Source organism: Chelonia mydas, chromosome 7, assembly GCF_015237465.2.
Source record: "Chelonia mydas isolate rCheMyd1 chromosome 7, rCheMyd1.pri.v2, whole genome shotgun sequence".
NCBI classification, from domain to species: domain Eukaryota; kingdom Metazoa; phylum Chordata; order Testudines; family Cheloniidae; genus Chelonia; species Chelonia mydas.
This window is the reverse complement of record NC_057853.1, coordinates 30286239-30307181: the sequence shown is the minus strand read 5'-3', so window position 1 is coordinate 30307181 and position 20943 is coordinate 30286239. Positions and strand designations below refer to the sequence as shown.

The 20943-nt window shown below is 56.0% G+C and overlaps 2 protein-coding genes across 7 annotated transcripts; one reads left to right on the top strand and one right to left on the bottom strand.

The window, feature by feature from the left end:
• Positions 1 to 156: 156 nt before the first annotated feature.
• FERMT3 (FERM domain containing kindlin 3) lies at positions 157 to 14872 on the top strand. Its single transcript, XM_027832525.3, has 15 exons — positions 157 to 365; positions 1506 to 1673; positions 3109 to 3342; positions 3881 to 4006; positions 4269 to 4437; positions 5597 to 5699; positions 6017 to 6124; positions 6710 to 6844; positions 6983 to 7032; positions 7292 to 7416; positions 7999 to 8105; positions 8437 to 8652; positions 9057 to 9181; positions 9488 to 9629; positions 13826 to 14872. The coding sequence occupies exons 2-15, from the start codon at positions 1514 to 1516 to the stop codon at positions 14003 to 14005; spliced, it is 1980 nt and encodes a 659-aa protein (XP_027688326.2). The 5' UTR covers positions 157 to 365; positions 1506 to 1513; the 3' UTR covers positions 14006 to 14872.
• On the bottom strand, positions 14536 to 20900 carry TRPT1 (tRNA phosphotransferase 1). 6 transcript variants are annotated; one of them, XM_037904330.2, is made up of 8 exons: positions 18554 to 19057; positions 18290 to 18466; positions 17809 to 17890; positions 16290 to 16459; positions 15771 to 15945; positions 15496 to 15552; positions 15169 to 15279; positions 14536 to 14640 (listed from the first exon to the last, which is right to left on the bottom strand). In XM_037904330.2, exons 2-8 carry the CDS (start codon positions 18383 to 18385, stop codon positions 14618 to 14620), a joined length of 714 nt encoding a protein of 237 aa, XP_037760258.1. In that variant the 5' UTR covers positions 18386 to 18466; positions 18554 to 19057; the 3' UTR covers positions 14536 to 14617. The 6 variants fall into 6 exon arrangements, with proteins under 6 accessions (XP_037760258.1, XP_043406597.1, XP_043406598.1 ...); XM_043550662.1 differs by having other exon boundaries at positions 15771 to 15948; positions 18554 to 19051; XM_043550663.1 differs by lacking the exon at positions 15496 to 15552 and having other exon boundaries at positions 15771 to 15948; positions 18554 to 20900.
• Positions 20901 to 20943: the final 43 nt, after the last annotated feature.

Sequence of the window (20943 nt, the reverse complement as noted above, 5' to 3'; positions counted from 1 at the left end):
ATACAAAGTGAGAGAGAGTCCCTACTAGGAAGGGCCTACACACTGCTCACATGTGTGGGTGTGTTACTCTAAAGCAATCCCAGGGACTCGGCAGGTGCCTGAGCTGCCATTGGGCCCTGATGCAAAGGACTTCCTGCCCAAGGCAAACACAATGCAGAGCCCTGGAGCTGTTGAGCAAACAGTGCTCAGCGGCTGAGAGGAAGTGAAGTGCGGGGGGGAGGGAAACGCCCAGGGCTAGAGCAACGGGCTGGACTGATTTGACAGCAGGCACGCTGGGGAGGGAGACAGAGCCCAGGCTGGATCCCTATCAGCGCTAGATGAGCTAACAGCTCCGGGAGCTTCGGACAGAGCCCACACCGGGACCGGTAAGGGGCTGGCTGCGCGGTGGTGGCTGGGGGTGGAAGGTTCCGCTTTACAGTGTCGTGGCAGGTCCCACTCCATCTGTCCTGCCCCACCAATTTGCCACGTGCCCTTATGCACAATCCTTCACTGAAGTGGAAGAGGGGACCCCATTTTGGATGGAGGTTGAGGATGGGCTGCTTGGAGGTGTGATCTAGTTAGATGCATGGCACTTCCTACCAAGCTATGGGAGAATTCCTCCTGGGTAGCTGAAAGGATGTGGGGGGCTGTCTCTGGGGCCAGGCTTCACTCTTTGTGTGCCTGGCTCTGTACCCTACTTCCGGGGCTCCTGGCATTTACCGAGCTGCTGATTTGTATTAGCCCTTGTGGTCTTCAGCTGTGAGCTAGGGCTCAGGGGTAAACTGTGATTGTATATCAACCTGGGGGATGGAGAGTCAGGATCCCTGGGTTCTGTCCCCAGCTCTGGTTGGGGAGTGAGAACTATTGAGTTGGGAAGGATTGGTGGTGTGTCCCCTGACCCATTATGGTCAGCAATGGGCCCAGGAGTCCTGATTCACAGCCCTCCCTACTCTAACCCACTTGACCCCACTTCCCTCCCAGTGTTGGGGATAGAACTTGTGAGTCCTGACCCTGGCTCTCTGGTCTGGTCAGCTGTTTGCAGGACAGACTTCCAGGGGCCCACCCAGCACCACCTCTCTCCTGCTGGGACTGGGATTCCCTGGCTCCCATCTCGCCTGTGATCCTGTGCCCTGCAGCCCCCGAACACAACACTGGGCCAGCCTAGCGCTGCTGTATGGGAGCAGTGGTCCAGCTATTTCTGCCTCCACCCTATGCTTTGGGGGAAGGCAAATCCTTTCCCTCCCTGCAATGGGCAGGGGTGGGACGTGTCCCTTGCTGAACTGTGGAGTCGTTCTCAGCCCTCCATCTCCTTGTACCACCCCAGCGCTACTGACCTACAGAGCGGGAAAGGGACAAGCTACCCCCCCCCGCCTTGTTACACTGACAATTGAAGCTGGGGATAGAACCCAGGAGTCCTGACTGCCAGCCCCCTAGTCTAACCCCCTAGACCCTGCTCCCTTTCCAGAGAGCGCACAGAACTCCGGTGTCCTGTCTCCCTCCTGACCCTTGCGCTGCACTCGTTCCAGGGCTCGCCATGGCTGGGCTGAAGACGGCGAGCGGGGATTACATCGATGCCTCCTGGGAGCTGAGAGTGGCTGTGGAGGAGCTGGGGCCCGAGGCTGAGCCCCTCACCCTGCGAGTCACCGGGGATGTACACATTGGGGGCATCATGCTGCAGATTGTAGATAAGATCAGTGAGTGTGGGGTCCCCCCTGCTGCTGTGGGTTACATGGAGGGGTGTCCTCTTCCATTAAATCCCCTCCCCACTTTACACACTTCTCCCCACAACGGGTGAGCCCCTGCGTGGATGGTGGGGTTCTGTCCCTTTAATTTCCCTGCTGCACTTCCCCCTCTAGTAGCCAGCAACTTCCTGCTGTGGGATTCCCAGCATCATGCATCTTAGCATCAGAGGGGGTTCCCCAACCCTTTACCCTAGGGTACCTCAAATTCCCTTCCCCCCCCCCCCCCCCCCGCCCAGCTCAGAGCTGGGAACGGAACCCAGGAGTCCTCTCCCAGCCCCCTGCTCTAACCTCTAGACCCCCACTCCCTGCTGTTCCTGCCAGTCTCTCACATGATGCAGGCTGAGTCATGGTCCTGATGCAGGGAAGCGACTCCCAATCGCCCAGTTCCACCCTCAGTTCCTGTCTCTCCCCTCCTACTCTGTACAAGATTGGGGTCTGGCTGGGGCACTGCCTCCTACCCCCTTGATTACCCCAGAATTGCCCTCTGTGTCAGGGAAACAAGCACCTGCCATCTGTGGGCATGGGGGCTACCCAGGGGGTGGGCCAACCCTGGAACGCCTGTCTGGGCTCTAATCTGCCCAGTTGTCTGTTCTTTAGGTGTTAGTGATCCATTGATCAGTCCCACACGTCCCCCTCCATCCATCTGTCTGTCCCCACGTGCTTCCCTCTGTCCTGTACTCCCCTACAGTGTTTGCCCACATCTCCCTACTCCCCTCGGTACCAGAGAGGGAGGGGCCTGGGGCCTGGTGGGAGGGGGCGCCCAGGGACCAATGCAACAGGAAGTGTCTTTTTATCTGCCCAGGACATGAGGTGGGCCTGTGCCATGTCTTCCTGTGGCCAGTCTATGTGGTATGGGGACCTTCCCCTGGCAGTGCCAGATAGCAGCTGTAGCTGCTGCTGGAGACTGTGAGGCCCATACCCTGGATGGAGGCTGATAAGGGGCCAGCTAGCTAGAGCCTATGGCTATAAATAGCCTTCAGGGCTCGGGAGTCTATTCCTGGCTCTGGTAAGGGAGGGGGAGGTTAGTGGCTTAGAGAAGGGTGGGCTGGGAATTGGGACACCTGGGGTCTCTCCCAACTCCAGGAAGAGAATGGGGCCTAGTGGTTAGCGTGGGGAAGCCAGGACCCTGCCCCAGGAGCCATGGCTCTGGTTTAGAAGTCTGTAGTTGTATTGTGTGTGTGGCTTGCGCAGTTCAGCTCCTGGGGTTGCAGCATCTTCCTTATACTGGGAGCTACCTCCTCTATCCCACCCTGAGGTGGCACTGGCTACATCTCAGCGCTGGGCGAGGGGTCCCTGTATAAACAGCCCCCATGCCCCATGCCAGAGGTGGCTGCATCTCAGTGCCAGACAAGGGGTCCCTGTGCAAACTACTGTGCTCTGCCCCCAGAGGTGAAGCAGAACTGGTCAGACCATGCACTCTGGTGGGAGCAGAAGAAACTCTGGCTGCTCAAGACCAACTGGACCCTGGATAAGTACGGGCTGCAGGCAGACGCCCGTCTCCGGTACACACCTCAGCACAAGCCTGTGCGGCTGCAGCTGCCCAACCGGCGGATGATCCGCATCCACGCCAGCTTCTCTGAGCCCGTCTTCCGTGCTGTGGCTGGCATCTGCAGGGTGCTGAGTGAGTGCCCGGGTGGGGATGGGGCATAGATGGGCCAGGGTGGAGAAGGATGCAGGGGGTAGACATCGAGGGTGAGCAACAGGGAGGGGCAGGAGTTGTGGAGGAGGGAAAGGCAAAGGGTGCAGAGGGGTAGGGGGTTTGGAGGTGTGGGGCAGGGGGCAGTGCTTAAAGTGGTCTGGAAAAAGTGCATGGGGAGTCATGACAAATTAGTGACATCACATCTACCTAGCGCCTGGGGCTCTTCTCCCCTGGCTGCCCCTTCCCAGGTGGGGAGTAGGAGCATAGATGGGCCAGTGTCTGGGGTGAGGAGGTGACCCAGGGGAGCGGTAAGGGGAGGAGCAGGGGTCGGGGAGGTGTGTAGGGGGGCACAAAGGGGTGAGGGGAGCAAAAGTAGGGAGAAAAGCCTGGGTGGGCTCGGGGAGGAGGGATGGGGCTTTTGGGGGAGAGGGGCAGGGGGCCCAGACAGATGGAATAAGGGGAAGATGGGGGAAGGCCCCCTTACTGGGGAGCTCCCTCACCCCGTGTCCCCTCCCCTCAGGTATCCGGCATGCCGAGGAGCTGTCACTGCTGCGGGCGCCTGAGGAGAAGGACAAGAAGAAGCGGAAGGGGCCGGTGCTGGGGACAGAGGATGATTTTGACCTCAGCGGGGTGGTGCTGCCAGCCAGTGAGTGCGGGCGAAGGGGGTGGGCAGGGGCATGTGAGTGTGCTTTCCTGCGAGTGCTGGGGTGAGCGTGCATGCTAGTGCATTAGTGTGAGTGCATGTGAGAGCACCCCTGTGTGCTTGTGCCAGAAGGTACATGCACTAGTGAGCACAAGCAGTGGTGCAAGAGCCTGCCCTACTGTGTGTGCACCTGGCGGCGGGCATCTGCCTGGGCGCCGCTAACCCCCCCTTGTGCACAAAGCAGAAGCCCTCCCTTTCCCTGCAGGTGCGGAGCAGCAGCCGTTCCGGGGGATGCCGGCCCATTTCTCGGACAGCCCCACCACCGAGGCCTGTTACCGGATGCTGTCAGTGAGCTGGACTGGCCTGAGCCCCGAGCACGTGCTGAAGATGCCTCGGCCCAGCAACCTCATGGAGAAGGCCCAGATCAACAGCCGGTGAGAGGAGAGAGGGGGGCTGCAGGCTGGGCTTGAGGGGCACTGGGAGAGCTGCGGCTGCTGGCTCTATGCCTGGGGGCAGCACCACAGCTGGGTCCCGTCATGGATTTCCAGGGCAATCTGTACCCCCAGCCTTTATACCGTCACCTCTAACGGCGCCCCGGCAGGCCGGGCCATGGAGTTAGGATGAGTCCCGCGACTCCAGCACATCTAGGCGGGGAGTCTGGAGTCCAGACTCCCATGTCTTTCTATATCTCCCCAGAGGTTCCTCTGCGTTGATTGCCCTGCAGTGACCCAGTGCAGCCTGTTCAGAGCAAGCCAATGTTTACCAGTCCCCTGGGACCCAGCGTCGTAGCATCCTTAGCGCAGCATGGGAAGCCAGGCTCAGCCTGGAGTCCATGCTGGCAGCCACCTGCCCCGTTCCCTAGGCTCCTGCCAGTCTCCCCTGTTTTCTGGCTGGGGTCTCACTCCTAGACCAGGGTGGAGTGTTACCCTTAGTATCCAAGAGTGAACCCTCCCTCCCCCATTGCTGCTGAGCCCTTGGGGGCACCCCACGGTGGGCAGACCTTCCATCCTTACAGCGACAGGGCACGGGGAGAGCCAACCCTGACTTGCCTTATGAGTGCTATATGGGCAGCCCAGTTCCTAGCCCAGGCCTGACTGGCAGAGTTTCCCACAGCCCCTGCTGGGGGATGCAGCTTCTACCCACATGGGGGTGCTTCCACCTGCTGAGCTCTCCCCAGCTACGGTGGCCAAAGCCCTTCCATGCTGGGATCAGGGTGTCTGCACGAGGGTTCACGCTCTGCGGCGACACTGCCCTCTCCCTCCCCAGCCCACAGAGCTCTGCCGGGCTAAGTGTGGGCCAGGCTGAAGCCGCCTCCTGTCCCTGATCTCCAGCTGCCTGGTGCTGGTCACACATGTTCAGCCTCCCTTTGCTGGCTGGCGGGGGTCTCAGTGTCGCTGCAGGGCTCCCTGCCTAGGGACAGTTCTTGATGGTGCATTCCCACACCCAGATAGAGACCTGCAGCCATCTCGTCTACCCTGTCCTAGAGAGGAAGGTGTAACCCCTTCCCACCCAGGGGGTGGCAATCCCAAGTGGGTGGGGAAACTGAGTCACACCTGTTCTTACTAATATGACAATTCCCGTGTTCCCCTCCAGGTGGCTGAGCTCCTCGCGGTCACTGATGCAGCAGGACGTGCGGGAGAACGAGCAGCTCTGGCTGCGGTTCAAATATTACAGCTTCTTTGACCTGGAGCCCAAGGTGGGACCCCTGTGTGTCTCCCTCCCCTCCAACCCTTCTCCCCTGGGGTCTCCTGTCCATTCTTCACTCCCCAAATACAGCCAGCCTGTCCTGGCTACTCCAACCCCTACCACACCCCATCATCTCTCCCCAGACTTTCCCTTCCCCCCTCAAACCTACACTGACTTCTTGGATCTGGAGCCCAGGACCCCTCCTTCCCTCCACCCCGACCCAACTCTCCTCCAGACCCCTGTTCCACCCCCTCCCCGCTCCTTCCCCTTAATTTCCCCCATTGACCCCCTAACCCCCACCCACCTTTCCTGTCCCCCATGCTGCAGTACGACGCAGTGCGCATCACCCAGCTGTATGAGCAGGCACGCTGGGCCGTGCTGCTGGAGGAGACCGAAAGCACCGAGGAGGAGATGATGGTCTTCGCTGCACTGCAGGTACTGGACCTCCGCCCCCCACCCCCAGCTAGGCCAGGATCCACCTCCCCCTGCTGGGCTGGAATCCACCCCCACCTACCAGGGATTCCCCCACAGCCATCCCCTTCCCTCCCTCACATGAAGCACCCGCAACTGGCCAGGATCCATCCCCTCCCCGGCCATGGAACACCCCCGCCTACCCCACAATCAGGCTGGGATCTACCTTCCCTAGTGCTCACCCAGTGGGGCCAGGAGTAACCATCCCTGGAGCCCTCCCACCCGGCTGGGCTGGGATCCATCTGCTCCCCCATTTGTCCCCCAAGCACTCCCGCCTAGTGGGGATCTAGTCCCTCCCCGCTACGGAGTACCCTTACCCAATATATTTCCACATTCCACCCCCAGCTGGGCTGGGGTCTGTCTTCCCCAGAGCTCACCCAGTGGGGCCAGGACTAACTACCTCTGGAGCTCTCCCACCCAGGTGAACAAGGATCCATCCCCGCAGGTCAAGCCAGTGGCCAATCTCATGTGGGGGCTATCTGGGTGGGAGGGTGGTGAAGATCTCCCTCCCCTTTCTCCCCAACTAACCGGCCTCCCCCTGCCCTCCAGTATCACATCAACAAGCTCTCCCTGAGTGCTGACCCCACGGAGCCAGCCGGGGAGCAAGGCCTGGATGACCTGGACTCAGCCCTGTCCAACCTCCAGGTCAAGCTGGAGGGGGGGACATCAACCTCGGACATGCTGGTAAGGGGCGGATGTGAGGGGCACCAGCAGCACTGTGGGGGGATCCAGGGTTGGAATATCAGGAGGCGGCAGGATTGAGGGGCATCGAGGGGCCGGACTGGAGTAGCAGGGGGTGACTGTGTCTTGATCTCCTGACAGGAAAATCTCACCACCATCCCTGAGCTGAAGGATTATCTCCGGATATTCAGGTGAGCTTCAGACTCTCATCCTCACTTTGGGGGTGGGGGCTGAGAGTCAGGATTCCTGGGTTCCACCCCTGCTCTGGGAGCAACGTGGGGTCTAGTGCTCACAGTTCCAATAACATGCCTGACCCCATCCCCCAAGCTATCCTGTTGCACCCGCCCCATGTCACAGCTCAGGGTCCTAGGGGGACTGTGTGTGTCTCCCACATCTGGGGGGTGTCCAACTGTGCCCCCTCCACCTTGGCATTGATGCCCCCCTCCACAGGCCCCGCAAGCTGACGCTGAAGGGCTACAAGCAGTACTGGGTAGTGTTCAAAGAGACCTCCATCTCCTACTACAAGAGCCGTGAGGAGGCCCTGGGTGAGCCCGTGCAGCAGCTCAGTCTCAAGGGTGAGTACGGTATCCCCTCTCCCTGGCATCTCTTCTCCCCGCATCCTCCCAGATCAGACAGATGGGCTCATCTAGCCCGCTGTGTCCCAGCTCGCACAAAGTCTGCTGCTTCAGAGAACTGAACATAAGCCTTCCCTCAACACTGAGCTCCCCTCACCAGGCAATGCTGGGCGGGATTCCCATCATGTATATTCCAACTGCAGCATGAAGGTCTCTTGCTGTCAGCGCCCAGGGTGCAGGGGAATCCCTTTCACATCCTCTCTGTTCCAACCTCCTGGGCCCTTTGCACGCCAGTAGCAGGGAGTTCCACAGTTAACTGAAAGTAAAAGGACAGGATTTTCTTTACTGGCCCCTGCCATTCACAGCCAGTCAATGGTCTCTGGCATCAACTTAACAGCCAGATCTAATCTCCCTGAAGCCTTGGCCTCCTTAAAACTCCTGTGGCAAGTAGTTCCATAGGTCAACACAGAGGCGAGAGATTGTCCCCCAGCCCCATGGGATTTTGAGGTATTTTTGCAGACACAGTAAAGCATTTTAATCACCAATTATGCTACATTCCACTCCCCCTGCCACCAATTTCAGGCTGTGAGGTGGTACCAGATGTCAACGTCTCAGGCCAAAAGTTCTGCATCAAACTGCTGGTGCCCTCTCCGGAGGGGATGAGCGAGGTGTACCTGCGCTGTGAGGACGTAAGTTGTGGGACAGCAGTGGGATCAGACTGTGGGGTGGGTTATACCCTAGGGACTCACACTGGGGGATGCATTTGGGTTGTACCATGTAGGAAGAGGGTTGTGGGGAGTGAAAGGGCAGTGGGATTACACCATAAAGGGAGGGCTGCAGTGGGGCTATACTGGGGGAAGGGGCTGTGAATTGGTGGGTGAATGGGATTATCTTCTAGAAAGGGGCTGCAGGGTCTGGCTACTGAGATGCATTGCAGTGGTGGTCCCAGCTGGGGGTCTTTAGTGCCTCCCCCTCCTTTAACTCCCTCCCTTCCCTTCCTCCTCCTCCTCCCCCCCACAGGAGCAGCAGTATGCCCGCTGGATGGCAGGGTGCCGGCTGGCAGCCAAGGGCCGGACCATGGCAGACAGCACGTATCAGTCTGAGGTGCAGAACATCCTGTCCTTCCTGCAGCTGCAGAGAGCCAGTCCTGACGCGCCCGTGGCCCCCGATGCCGAGGCCATAGGCACCCAGTGGCTGGTGTCCCCGCGCTACCAGAAGAAATTCAAGCCCAAACAAGTAGGTGGGGGTTGGGGCAGCAACCCCTACTGAGCTCCCTGCCCCACTCCCTGAAGCACAGCACCCCTGGCCCCAGGATGGAGTCAACACTGACTGCAAGAGGAGATGCCCCCTGTAGCACAGCTCCCCCTAGTGCTGCACTTGGGTAATGGGGCCAGGACTGCAAGGGCAGAGCACCCCTACTGAGCCCCCCACCCTGCTCCTTGCAGCACAGTGCCCTGCACTGAGCCCCCCGCCCTGCCCTGCCCCCTACAGCACAGCACTCCCTACTGCTGCACTTGGGTAATGGGGCCAGCAATGACTGTGATGGGAGCACACCCCCCAACCTCCCAGGAGGTCTCCCATCCAAGCAGTGATCAGGCCTGGAACACACTGGAACACTGACCCATGTCTCCTGCCCACAGTTAACCCCGCGCATCCTGGAGGCCCATCAGAATGTGGCCCAGCTCTCACTCACCGAGGCCAAGATGAGGTTTATCCAGGCCTGGCAGTCACTGCCTGATTTCGGCATCTCCTACTTTGTGGTCAGGTGAGGCACCCCTCCCCACAGAGCCAAGGGTAGAACCGAGGAGTCCTGACCCCACCCCCACCCCGCTCTAACCACTGGACCCCCCTTCACACTTCTACAGAGTCAGGGATAGAACCCAGAAGTCCCGAAGCCCAGCCCTTCCACTCTACCCCCAACCCATTCAACCTCACTCCTCTCCCCGCTCAGCTAGGGATAGAAACCAGGAATCCTGACCCCCAGCCCCTCCTGCTCCAATCCATTGACTGCCACCCCCAAACTGCAATACAACCCAGGAGTCCTGACCCCCAGCCCCTCCACGCTCCGCAGGTTCAAGGGCAGTAGGAAGGATGAGATCCTGGGCATCGCCAATAATCGTCTGATCCGAATTGACCTGGGCGTGGGAGACATGGTGAAAACCTGGCGGTATAGCAACATGCGCCAGTGGAATGTCAACTGGGACATCCGTCAGGTCAGTGCAGGGAAGGGGTTGCTGGGGCCTATAAAGAGCAATGCCAAGCCATCATGGAGTCTGGCACAGGGAGAGGGGGTGTAGGGGAATGCCCTAGGAGACACGATTGTATTGGGTCTTCTCCTCTCCAGTGCTCATGCATGGTGGAGATGGGCTCTAGGACTCCTGGAGTCTCTTGCCTGGCTCTGGGAGGCAAGTGGGGTCTACAGAATCACAGAAATGTAGGGCTGGAAGGGACCTTGAGAGGTCACCAAGTCCTGCCCACTGCACTGAGGCAGGACTAATAAACCTCCACCATTCCTGACAAGTGTTTGTTGAACCTGTTCTTAAAAACCTCCAGTGATGAGGATTCCACAACCTCCCTTGGAAGCCTGTCGCAGAGCTTAACTACCCTTAGTCAGAAAGTTTTTCCCTAATGTCTGACCTGAAACTCCCTTGCTGCAGATTAAGGATGACTTCTTATCCTGCCTTCAGGGGCCATGGAGAACAATTAATCCCCATTCTCTTTATAGCAGCCCTTAACATATTGGAAAACTGTTAGCAGGTCCCCTCAGTCTTTTCTCATAACTAAACAAGCCCAGTGTTTTTAACCTTTCCTCCTAGATCAGGGTTTCTAAACCTTTTATCATTTTTGTAGCTCTGCTCTGGACTCTCTCCAGTTTGTTCCCATCTTTCCTGAAATGTGGTGCCCAGAACTGGGCACAGTACTGCAGCCAAGGCCTCCCCCGTGCCAAGCAGAGAAGGACAGTTATTTCCCATATCTTACATGCAACACTCTTGCACCACCCCAGAATAATATTAACCATTTCTGCAGGTGCTGACACTCACGTTCAGTTTGTGAGCCACTGTAATCCTTGCATCCTTTTCAGCAACATTGCCACGTAGTCAGTTCTTTCTCATTTCGTAATTGTGCATTTGATTTTTTTTTTCTGAAGAGTAGTACATTGCACTTGCCTTTATTGAATTTCATCTTGTTGATTTCAGACCAATTTCTCTAACTTGTCAAGGTGATTTTTAATTCTAATCCTGTCCTCCAAAGTACTTGCAACCCCTCCCAGCTTGGTGTCATCTGCAAATTTTATAAGCATATTCTCCACTCTGTTATCCAAGTCATTAATGAACATATTGAATAGTACTGGAGCCAGGACTGACCCCTGGAGGGCCCCACTAGATACATCCTCCCAGTTCAACCGTGAATGATTGATAACTACTCTGAGGACTGTCTTTCAACCAGTTGTGTACCCACCTTACAGTAATTTCATTTAGACCACATTTCCCTAGTTTGCTTATGAGAGTGTCATGTGGGACTATGGCCCATCTACTAGGCCAGTAATCCTGTCCACAAAGGAAATTAAGTGAGTTTGGCATGATTTGTTCTTGACAAATCCATGCTGGCTATTTCTTCTAACCCTATTATCTTGTAACTGATTCTAAGAATATAAGAACTGCCCTACTAGGTCAAGCCCTAATCTATCTTGCCCAGTATCCTGGGCAACAGTGGCCCATATCAGAGCTTCAGCCAGAGTGTACAGAACACGGGAGGCATGGAGTGATCCACCTGGCTAGTGGCAATCAGAGGTTTAGGGTCACCCCAAGCATGAGGTTATGTCCCTGGTAATATTGGCAAATAGTCATTGATGGACCTATCCAGCACTAACTTATCCAGTTCTTTTTGGAACCCAGTTATACTTTTGCCCATCACAAGATCCCATAGCAATGACTTCCACAGGTTAGTTGTGCATTGTGTGAAAAAGAACTTCCTCTTGTTTGTATTAAATCTGCTGCCTATTAATTTCATCTGGGGACCCCTGGTTTTTGTAATTTGGAAAAAGGTAAATAATGCTTTCCTGTTCACTTTTTCCATACCATTCATGATTTTATAGACCCTTATCTTTCACACACCCTTAGTTGTCTCTTTTCTAAACTGAGCAGCCCTAATCTTTAGTCTTTCCTTGTATGGAAGCCATTCCATACCCTTAATCATCACACCAGACTGGTGAGCCATGACTTCTCTTCACAAAAGCTATATTGATTCTTCCTCAATAAAGTGTATTTATCTCTGTGTCTGATAATTGTGTTCTTTTCTATAGTTTCTACCAATTTGCCTGGTGCTGAAGTTAGGTTTACTGGCCTGTAATTGCCAGGATTGCCTCTGGAGCCTTTTTAAAAATTTGCTATTTCATTAGCTATCCTCTAGTCATCTGCTACAGAGGCTGATTTCAGCAATAGGTTAAATACTACAGTTCTGCAATTTCATATCTGACTTCCTTCAAACTTTTGGGTGAAGACCATCTGGTCCTGGTGACTTCATATTGTTTAGTTTTAGTAATATGTGCCAAAACCACCTCTATTGACACATCTATGTGGGACGATACTTCCGATTAGTCACCCAAAAAGAATAGCTCTGATATGGGTACCTCCCCTACATCTTCTGTTGCAAAGACCCATGCAAAGAATCCATTTAGCGTCTCTGTGATTGCCTTGTCTTCTTTGAGTGCTTCTTTAACACCTTGGTTGTCTAGTGGCCCCACTGATTGTCTGACATGCTTCTGATGTACTTAAGAAAATTCTTATTGTTAGTTTTTGCATCTTTAGCAAGTTAGTTCTCAAATTCTTTTTTGGCCTGTCTTATGACACTTGTACATTTTACTTGCCAGAGTTTGTGCCCCTTCTTATTTTCCTCACTACAATTTGACTTCCACATTTTAAAGGAAAGGAGAACTTGTTGCATCTTAGAGACTAAGAAATTTATTTGAGCATCTGATGAAGTGAGCTGTAGATCACAAAAGCTTATGCTCAAATAAATTTGTTAGTCCCTAAGGTGCCACAAGTACTCCTTTTCTTTTGCAAATACAGACTAACATGGCTGCTACTCTGAAACCTGACATTTTAAAGGGTGACTTTTCCCCTCCAATACGCTGTTGCTTAGCCATGTCTCTTTTGGTTTGGGGTATACATTTAGTCTGAGCCTCTATGATGGTATTTTTAAGTAGTCTCCATGCTGACTGCAGGCCGCACTGTTACCCCCGTGACTGTTCTTTTTAATTTCCATCTAACAAACATCCTCATTCTTGTGTTGTTTCCCTTTTTAAAGTTAAATGTAACCATGGTGGGGGGTGTGTGTGTTTGGGTTGGTATTTTCCCCCCTGCAAGGAGGCTAAATTTAATTACATTATGGTCACTTTTACCGAGCAGTTCAGCAATAGTTACTTCTGGGATCACATCCTATGCTCCACTTCAGACTAAATCAAGAATTGTCTCTCCCCTTGTGGGTTACAAGACTAGCTGCACCAGGAAGCAGTCATTTACGGGTGTCATCTCTGCATCCCTATTCTGAGGTGACGTTTACCCAGTCAATATGATAGTTGAAATCACACATTATTACTGTGATTTCTGGTTTTGTAGCCTCTGTAACCTCCATTAGCATTTCGCAATCACAGTCACTCTCGTGGTCAGTAGTATATTCCTACTGCTATCTTCTTATTATTCAAGCTTGGAATTTCTACTGATAGAGATTTTACAGTAGTTTGATTCATTTAAGGTTTTCACCTTTTTGATTTTTCTTTTTATAAACATGTAGTGTCACCTCACCCGCACCAGTGTGACCTACTGTCACTCCTATATATTGCATACCTTGGTATTACCATGTCCCATTGATTAGCCTCGTTTCACAAAGTTTCAGTAATGTCTATTATACCAATATCCTCATTTAATGCCGGGCACTCTAGTTCACCCATCTTAGTATTTAGACTTCTAGCATTAGTATATAAGCCCTTGTACATTTTGTCAATATTTAGTCACTTGCTTTCATGTGTTATGTTTAAATGAGATTCGTATGTTTGACCATTGCTTCCTAGCTTCTATCTGTACTTTACCAACTTCTTTCCTACCCTCTTAGGATATCGAGTCTGCCCTTGAATTAATTCATCCCTAAGGGATGTCTCTGCCGAGCTGTGCGTTCCTCCATACCTGTTGGCTTTCTCCCAGCTTTTCGTTTAAAAACTCCTTTGCAACCTTCTTAATTTTACATGCCAGCTATCTGGTTCCATTTTGGTTAAGGTGGAGTCCATCCTCTCCCAGTACAGGCTACTTCTTCCCCAAAAGGTTCCCCAGTTTCTAACAACACTAAAAGGTGGGAGCCAGGACTCGTGTGTTCTCTTCCCCAACCAGCCCCTCACTACTGTCCTCTCTCCCAGGTGGCGATTGAGTTTGATGAGCACATCAATGTGGCATTCAGCTGTGTGTCGGCCAGGTGCAATATCGTGCACGAGTACATCGGGGGGTACATCTTCCTGTCCACCCGCTCCACCGACAAGGGCCGGGGCCTTGATGAGGAGCTTTTCTACAAGCTGACAGGGGGCCACGAGGCCCTGTGAGCACTCAGCACTGTTCCTATCCCCTGCTGGGTACCAGGGGGCAGCAGGGACCAACATTGGCCCCGCCAACAGGGAGGGAGCAGCCCTCACCCACCCATCCCAACCACCTATCCCCAACATACCCACCCAACACAGTCCCCTACCCCCATTCCCTCCTACCCACAACACAGCCCACCAATCCCTACACACACATTCCCAAGCCACTTCCCCCATGCTCCACAACCCCAGTCTCCACGTTTCCATACACACTCAGCTAACCAACCCAACCAGCCCAACACCTGCTACTCCTCAAATTCCCCACACACCATGACACCACCACCCTGCAATGGCCTACACAACCCCAGCCCAAGCCACCCCTTAATCCACCCATCCCTTCTCGTGCTCCCTGCCACCCCAGCACTCCTGCATGTGCTCTATGGGAGGGGGAGTACAGGTCCCCAGCCAGCATGCCTTACCCCAGCGGTGGGGGAGGGGGGCGGGGAAGCAAGGCAAGCAAATCCAGAAGAGAGATGATTAAAGAGCCTGCAGCAGATGGAACAATAGGGATTTTATTTTACACTGCTCTCTCCTGCCTGATTCTCCTCCATGCCATGGCCCTGGACCCTGTGAGAGTCACTCGAGGGGTAGCAAACGCCCTGAAAGAGAGAAGGATTCAGAAATGGGTTTGCAGAATTTGGCTTTCCTGAACCTGCCTGCCCTTGCCAACTATGCCAGGGAATAACAGGACCCTCCACCGGCTCATGGGCACTTCTCTGCCACTCCCTGGGAACAGATCAAAACCACAGCTACTTGGATTCTGCCACGAGCTGCCAGCCGGGCACGTCAACTGGGACTGCAAACACAGAATAATAAACCAAGCTCTCACCATGTCGAGCAGGTCTGTGACTCTGTGGAAGGGTTCTACAGTGACTCCCTGGACTCCAGGGTTCTATCCCCAGCGTGGGAAGGGGAGTGGAAATTAGTGGGGTAGAGCAGAGGTAGTGGGAGTCAGGACTGCTAGGTCCTCCGCCCCACTTGCAATATGACCTTGGACAAGTCCCTTCCCCTCTTTCTAGTGGGTGGGGGTAATGGAGAGGTCAGAGACTGTCCCACCCCCAGTGCCAAGCCGCCCCCCCTTTTTTTCCCCCCAAGAAGGTAGGAGGCAGGGTGGGGAAGACCCTTACTGTCAGGCCGGAGCTGCAGGACTCTCTGGAAGTACCGGGGAGGCAAGAGGCCTTCAGCATCACCCGGTGTGAGGATGACACCATTAGCTGAGCGATAGAACTGGATCCCATCTGCATGGGGAAGCAATGCACAGGCACTGGGCCATGGGAACCAGGACACCTGGGTTCTATCCTCCACTCAGGGTGGGGACTGGGATTGAGTGGTTAGAGGAGGGGGCTGGGAGCCAGGACTCCTGGGTTCTGCTGCTGAGAAGGTGCCTCAGTTGGAAGGGCTGAGGAAACTTCTTTGTTTCCACCGGAGACTGCCCGCCCCGTCCCCTTACTCACCTGCCAGTGCCTGGGGCCCATCAATCACTATAGCCACATCACAGTCCTGCCTCATCCCTGTGGATCAATAGTCAAAGAGGTGGTCAAAAGCGGGCTATGGGGAGCAACTCCCAGACCCACCCACATCCCCCCAGCTGACTGGGCTTTGTACACAGAGCCACCAGTGTCCCTCAGGACCACAGCCCTCCACCCCCAGAGAGAGCTCCCCATTACTGCACCAGGGACAGGGGGGCAGGACTCCTAGATTCTCTCCCCAGTACAGCATGCACACTCACCGCTGAGGACATGTCCATCCCCGGGCAGCCCAGGTGCTAGGTGGATATGGTTGCGCCCCATGCGGGAAAGGCCCCCCCGGCAGATGGCCGGCCAGTGCCGCAGGTAAGTGCCATGGGCTATGGTCTGGGGTAGGGCTGTGGGCTCCAGCAGTGGGATCAGCTCTAGCTCTGACACCTGCTGGTGAGGGAATGGAAGGATATCACAATGGAGCTTCTGACCTAGAGTCCCTTTTTGTGCTTTCCTTAGCCCCCATCAGCCTCTCGGCATCCCTCCAGCCCCCATTCTCTTGCCCCTTCTTATGTCCCAGGTGCCCCTGCCCCCTATTCCCTGAAGCAAGGATCTTGTCCTGCCCCCTGACTCCTCCTAATCCTGGGAGAGTGATTATCCTGCTCTGACCCATCCCCCGCACTCTGGGCCCCAGGTTGTAGGATTTCCCCTGCCCACACCACTCAATTGCCCCCCTCCACTTCCCCAGAAGAGGGATCCCTCTCTGCTGCCCACCACCCCTCCCCCAGCACCTGCAGTGAGTGCCCCTGGTTGGCGCGGATCTGCAAGCGCCCATCACTAGGGTGGGGGCGCAGGGCAAAGCGGCGCTTGTCGTTAGTCTCCACAACGTGTCGCACATCGGCCACAGAGACCCCCCCAAAGCGGGGCAGGCTCAGCAGGGCAGCCACGTCTAGGAACCCATCTGGGGAGGGGAGATAGATGAGATCAGCTAGGCCGAGACCTGCCCCCTCCCCACACCCTGATGGGCTAAACCGAGACCTGTTCCCCTTGCTTGCCCTGCCCCACCCCCAAACCCTGATGGGCTAGGCCGAGGCCTGGCATCCCTACCCCCCTTGTCCTCTCCCATTCTCCATGATAGGCTAGGCAGAGACCTGCCCCCTTCCCACATCCCAACGGGCTAGGCAGAGACCTGTCCCCCTCGCTCACCCTGCCCCATCCCCACCTCGATGGGCTAGGCCAAGACCTGACCCCCTGGCTTGCCCTGCCACATCCCAACCCCCTCATTCAACCTGTCACATCCTCCCCATCCCCATAATCAGCGAGGGTTAGACCTGCCCCCTGCATGCCCTACCTCATCCTCCCTCCTTGCACAACACCCCGCCCCCCACGTACACCATTGTTCCTCCAACCAGCAAGGGTGAGATCTGCCCCTCCTCGCATGCCCTATCGCATTCCCGCACAACTGGCTAGGCCAAGATCTAAACCCCCTTTGCACCCCCAACTAGTGCAGCCGAGACTGACACCCCCTTGCAGCTCCTACTCATCCCTCCAACCTCCACCGGTAAGGCCTAGACCTAACCTGTCCTCACGTACTCTAACCCGTCCTCACATACTCTAACCCGTCCCTCCCCTGACTGGCAAGGCCACGACCTGATCTACCCCATCTCCCACCCCCCTAGACCAACTATGCCAAGATCTGTCTAACTCCATCATCTCCCTATGCAATCCACTGGGGTGATTGAGGGACAAGACCAGTTTGGCCTCCACATGATGCCCTAACCCTTACCACACCCCTCAGGCTCTCCTCAGATCCAACCCAGGGTACTAAGGGGCTGAAGAACCCAGGTGTCCTGGGGCAGTGCCCATCCATGGGCCCTCCAGCAGAGGGCAGGCCAGTTTATGTCAGCACACCCCTGCCCCCAGTAACCTGTGAGGGGGAACACCCTCTGGAGCAAGGGGCTGGGCTGTTTAGTGCAATGAGTCTGTGGATCGCAGGCCCAGCCCTAGTCCCCTTCTCTGTGCTCTCTCTCCTACCACCTCCCTAGGAGCAGGGAGCACATGCATCAATACCAAGTGCCCCCCATAATGACCCCCTGACCTTTCAGGCCCCAGGGGCAGGTAGGAGAGTCAGGGGCAGCCGCAGGCCAGGGATCCCATGTCAGCTATGGCGGGTTGTACCTAAGCAGAGGGTCCCCGTCTCAGTCCTTTCTGCTGGGGTTCAGTAGCTCTCTCTTTATGGGAGAGGTGCTGTTCTGAAGCCTGCCTGCAAGGCCAGGGGGAGCAGATGCATGGGAGTATGGGTGCACTTACCAGCACCCATCTCCAGCCCCAGCTGGGCTGCTCCATGACGCAAAACATAGGACAAGGCTTTGGACAGACGGACATCTGGATTCTGAAAGAGATGGGGAACAGAGAATGGAGGGAGTGGTGAGGGCTCATCCCCGAGGGAACCCCCCCCACCACCACCACTACCAGCCTCAGTAGAAAGGGCTGAATGAGCCACTGGGAGCTAGGACTCCTGGGTTCTATTTCCGACCTCTGGTAGAGGAGAGAGGTTTAATGGGTTAGAGTAGGGGGGCTGGGAGCCAGGACTCCTGGGTTCTAGTCCCAACTCACCCCTAGAGAGGGGTTCCTGTCAGCTCTTGCCACCCCCACCCAACCAAGCCTGAAGTGGAGGGGAGAACCCCTGCAAGAAGTCTGGCCATGGAGACAGGTGTCACCAGCTCAGCCATGGGAGGAGACTGGCTGGGGTTTAGAGTCTGGGGCAGGGGAAATCATGACTAGCTCTAACCTGGTCCTGGTGCCTCTTTCGACTCCCAGACTTCCGGCTCCCTCTCCCAGGAGCCCTAGGGAGGGGCTGCTGAGATTCTGCTCCCCCTGGATCCATGCTAGTCGTTCCCACCCTGCTCCTGGGCTCTGTACAGCCTCAGCCTCCCTAGAATGCCTAAAGGCAGTTACCCTGTTCCCAGAGCCCCTGCCCACCAATCCCACTCGCCTGCCCCCTCTCCCCACCAATCCCACTCTCCTGTCTTCCTCCCCCAGGACCCCCTCCCAACCAATCCCACTCTCCCACCAGCAATCTGACTCCCCAGCTCTCTCGCTCCCCTCCTCCTCTGTCTCAGCGCCCCCTTGCCTGGGACAGTTACCCAGTCCCAGACCAGACTGCCAGTCTCCCACCAACCACAGCTGCAAACTTGAACTCAACTGCTCCAGCTCCACCCACCAAGCATCATGGGCAAGGTCGTGGCCTGGAGGCCGAACTTTTGGGCCGCAAAGGCTTCTGGGAATTGTAGTCTTTCAGGTAGGAGTGGTCAGCCCTGGGCACCCAACTAGCCTGGTATTCCAGCTCCCACATGCGCCAGGGGCACTTGCTGTGGGCGGGGGGAGACTCCCCCTACTGGGCAAAGGTGGAATAATCTAGGGGGGCAGGGGTTCGTGGAAGCAGGGTTCATCCTCCACCGCTGCCTCTGACTGTCTGTCTAGGCCCAGGCCCACCTATCTGAGTCAGACAAGGCGCATGGAGTAATAGCTCTTATTAGACCTACTTCCCAAACTTTCACAGGGCTCTTCTTCAGGTCACTCTCTCCACCTGCCTGCCTATCCCCATCTATCCACCCGCCCCCTTCCCTCTCTACTCTGGGCTGGGTCCAGACCCTGCAGCAGGCCCGGCACTGCTGCCTGGCCACACATGGTGGCGCCCCACACCCGCTTTGCAGGCAGCTCCAGCTCTGGCTGCCAGCTGCTGGGTCTCCTGTTTGCAAAGGGGGTTTGAAGGGCCACGGCCCTGCTACAAAGGAATCGTCCCAGATGCCAGCCCCACCCTAAGCCAGGGCAGTGGGAGACAGGGGAAAGGGCAGGAAAAGAGGGTGTTATGGGGGGTAAATGAGGAAAAAATGGGGTGAAATTAAGAACAGGTAAACTGAGGCTAAGGGTGAGGTACCCCACACTGTGCAAACCACTCTCTGGGTAGGAGCTAGGAGTCAGGTCCCCTGGGTTCTATCCTCAGCACGGGGCAGGGAGTGGGGTCTAGGGGTTAAAGTTGGGGTTGGGGGCAGGAGCTGACGGTAGCTGAGGTCATGACAGCAGCCCCTCGCCAGCAGGAGGTGACTCAGTGAGTCAGGCTGGCTTGTGGCAGCACCTTGTGCTCTTAGAGTCACCTTTCACCTCCTTGAAGCACAGAGCCCTTTCCGCAGCACCACCCACTGATATGGACGGCAGGGGGAGGCCCTGACTCCTGCACCCTTGGCCTAGTTCATTCCACCAGCCAAGGCAGTTGCAAAGAATATGATGATGATGATGATGATAAAGTTTACTATCAGCTCTGGGTAGGGAGGGAATCCTAGTGGTTACAGCAGCGGGGCTGGGCATCAGGACGTGTAGATTCTATTCCTGATTTTACTACCTCACTGTGTGACATCAGGCACATCCATCACCTTATCCGTGCCTCAGTTTCCCCCAGGGTTGGGGCACGGCAGATTAATGCAATTTATGGGGAGAAGGCCGAGGGGACTCAGGACAGATGGGGTTGGTGGGAAGTATCCATCCATAGTCCATGGGCTCCCACAGGGGTGATCCTAGGCTGGGATGGCGTGAGAGAAGGCTGCATCTCAAAGCTTTAGGCGTTCCCTCCACTCAGCTCCGATTATCCAGCTTATTGGCAACTTGAATACAATTAATCAGCTGGGATTCCAGGCCTCACCATCAAACTAGCCATTCACCCCTCCTTGAGCCGATTAGGGGCTGAGCTGCCCTCGGGCCGGCCGAGACCAGGATTAATGTCTCCAGGGCCCCAGCATCCCAGGACCCCTATGGCTGACGCCTCCAGACATGAATGGGATGTCCATAGGTATGCAGGGCCATCCCCATCCACTGCCCAGCTTTGACTGGGGAAAGATCCTGCCCAGATCTAACCACTAGACCCCCACACCCCACGGAGCCCAGGAATTTTGTCCCCTCTCTACCTGAGGGGTGCGTGTGTGGTCCAGTGGTTAGAACATGGGGTTGGGAGTCAGGACTCCTGGTTTCTCTCCCTGGTTCTGGGAGGGGAGATGGGGCAGAGGCCTCTGTATTATCATCATGAGCGACTAGTGCTGTATCCAGCCCTGGGGCAAGAGGGCCGGCTGAGGGGTTGCCGCATAGTAAGACTGGACAATGCAGGCCAGAGAGCTGGGGGAACCCAGTGTCCCTCATCCTCCTTAGCATGGGGATGGTGCCCCAGGCCCATCAGAGTCTCCGGGGTGCACCAGCCCCCCTCTGGGGCATGGGGATTCCCCCTAGAGCTCATGTAGCCCTTGGGGAAGGGGCTAAAGCAGGGAAAGGCCAAGTGCCAGTGCCCCCTAGAAGGGAAAGACCCCCGAATCACACTCCACACTCCCCTGAGCTAGCCAGTCCCTCCCCCACTCTCTCTCTCTCTCTCTCTTCAGTTCTGGTGGCAGCTGGCTGAGA

Bases quoted from the DNA above. Each gene is read 5' to 3' on its own strand.
- FERMT3 (XM_027832525.3), top strand. From the start codon at position 1,514: ATGGCTGGGCTGAAGACGGCGAGCGGGGATTACATCGATGCCTCCTGG. The intron at 3,343-3,880 runs GTGAGTGCCCGG...CCCTCCCCTCAG, and splicing joins TGGCATCTGCAGGGTGCTGA to GTATCCGGCATGCCGAGGAG. The intron at 6,845-6,982 runs GTAAGGGGCGGA...ATCTCCTGACAG, and splicing joins CATCAACCTCGGACATGCTG to GAAAATCTCACCACCATCCC.
- TRPT1 (XM_043550662.1), bottom strand. From the start codon at position 18,385: ATGGATCCAGGGGGAGCAGAATCTCAGCAGCCCCTCCCTAGGGCTCCT. The intron at 17,891-18,289 runs GTTAGAGCTAGT...CATCTCTTTCAG, and splicing joins GAAAGAGGCACCAGGACCAG to AATCCAGATGTCCGTCTGTC. The intron at 15,553-15,770 runs GTGAGTGTGCAT...ATTGATCCACAG, and splicing joins GGATGGACATGTCCTCAGCG to GGATGAGGCAGGACTGTGAT.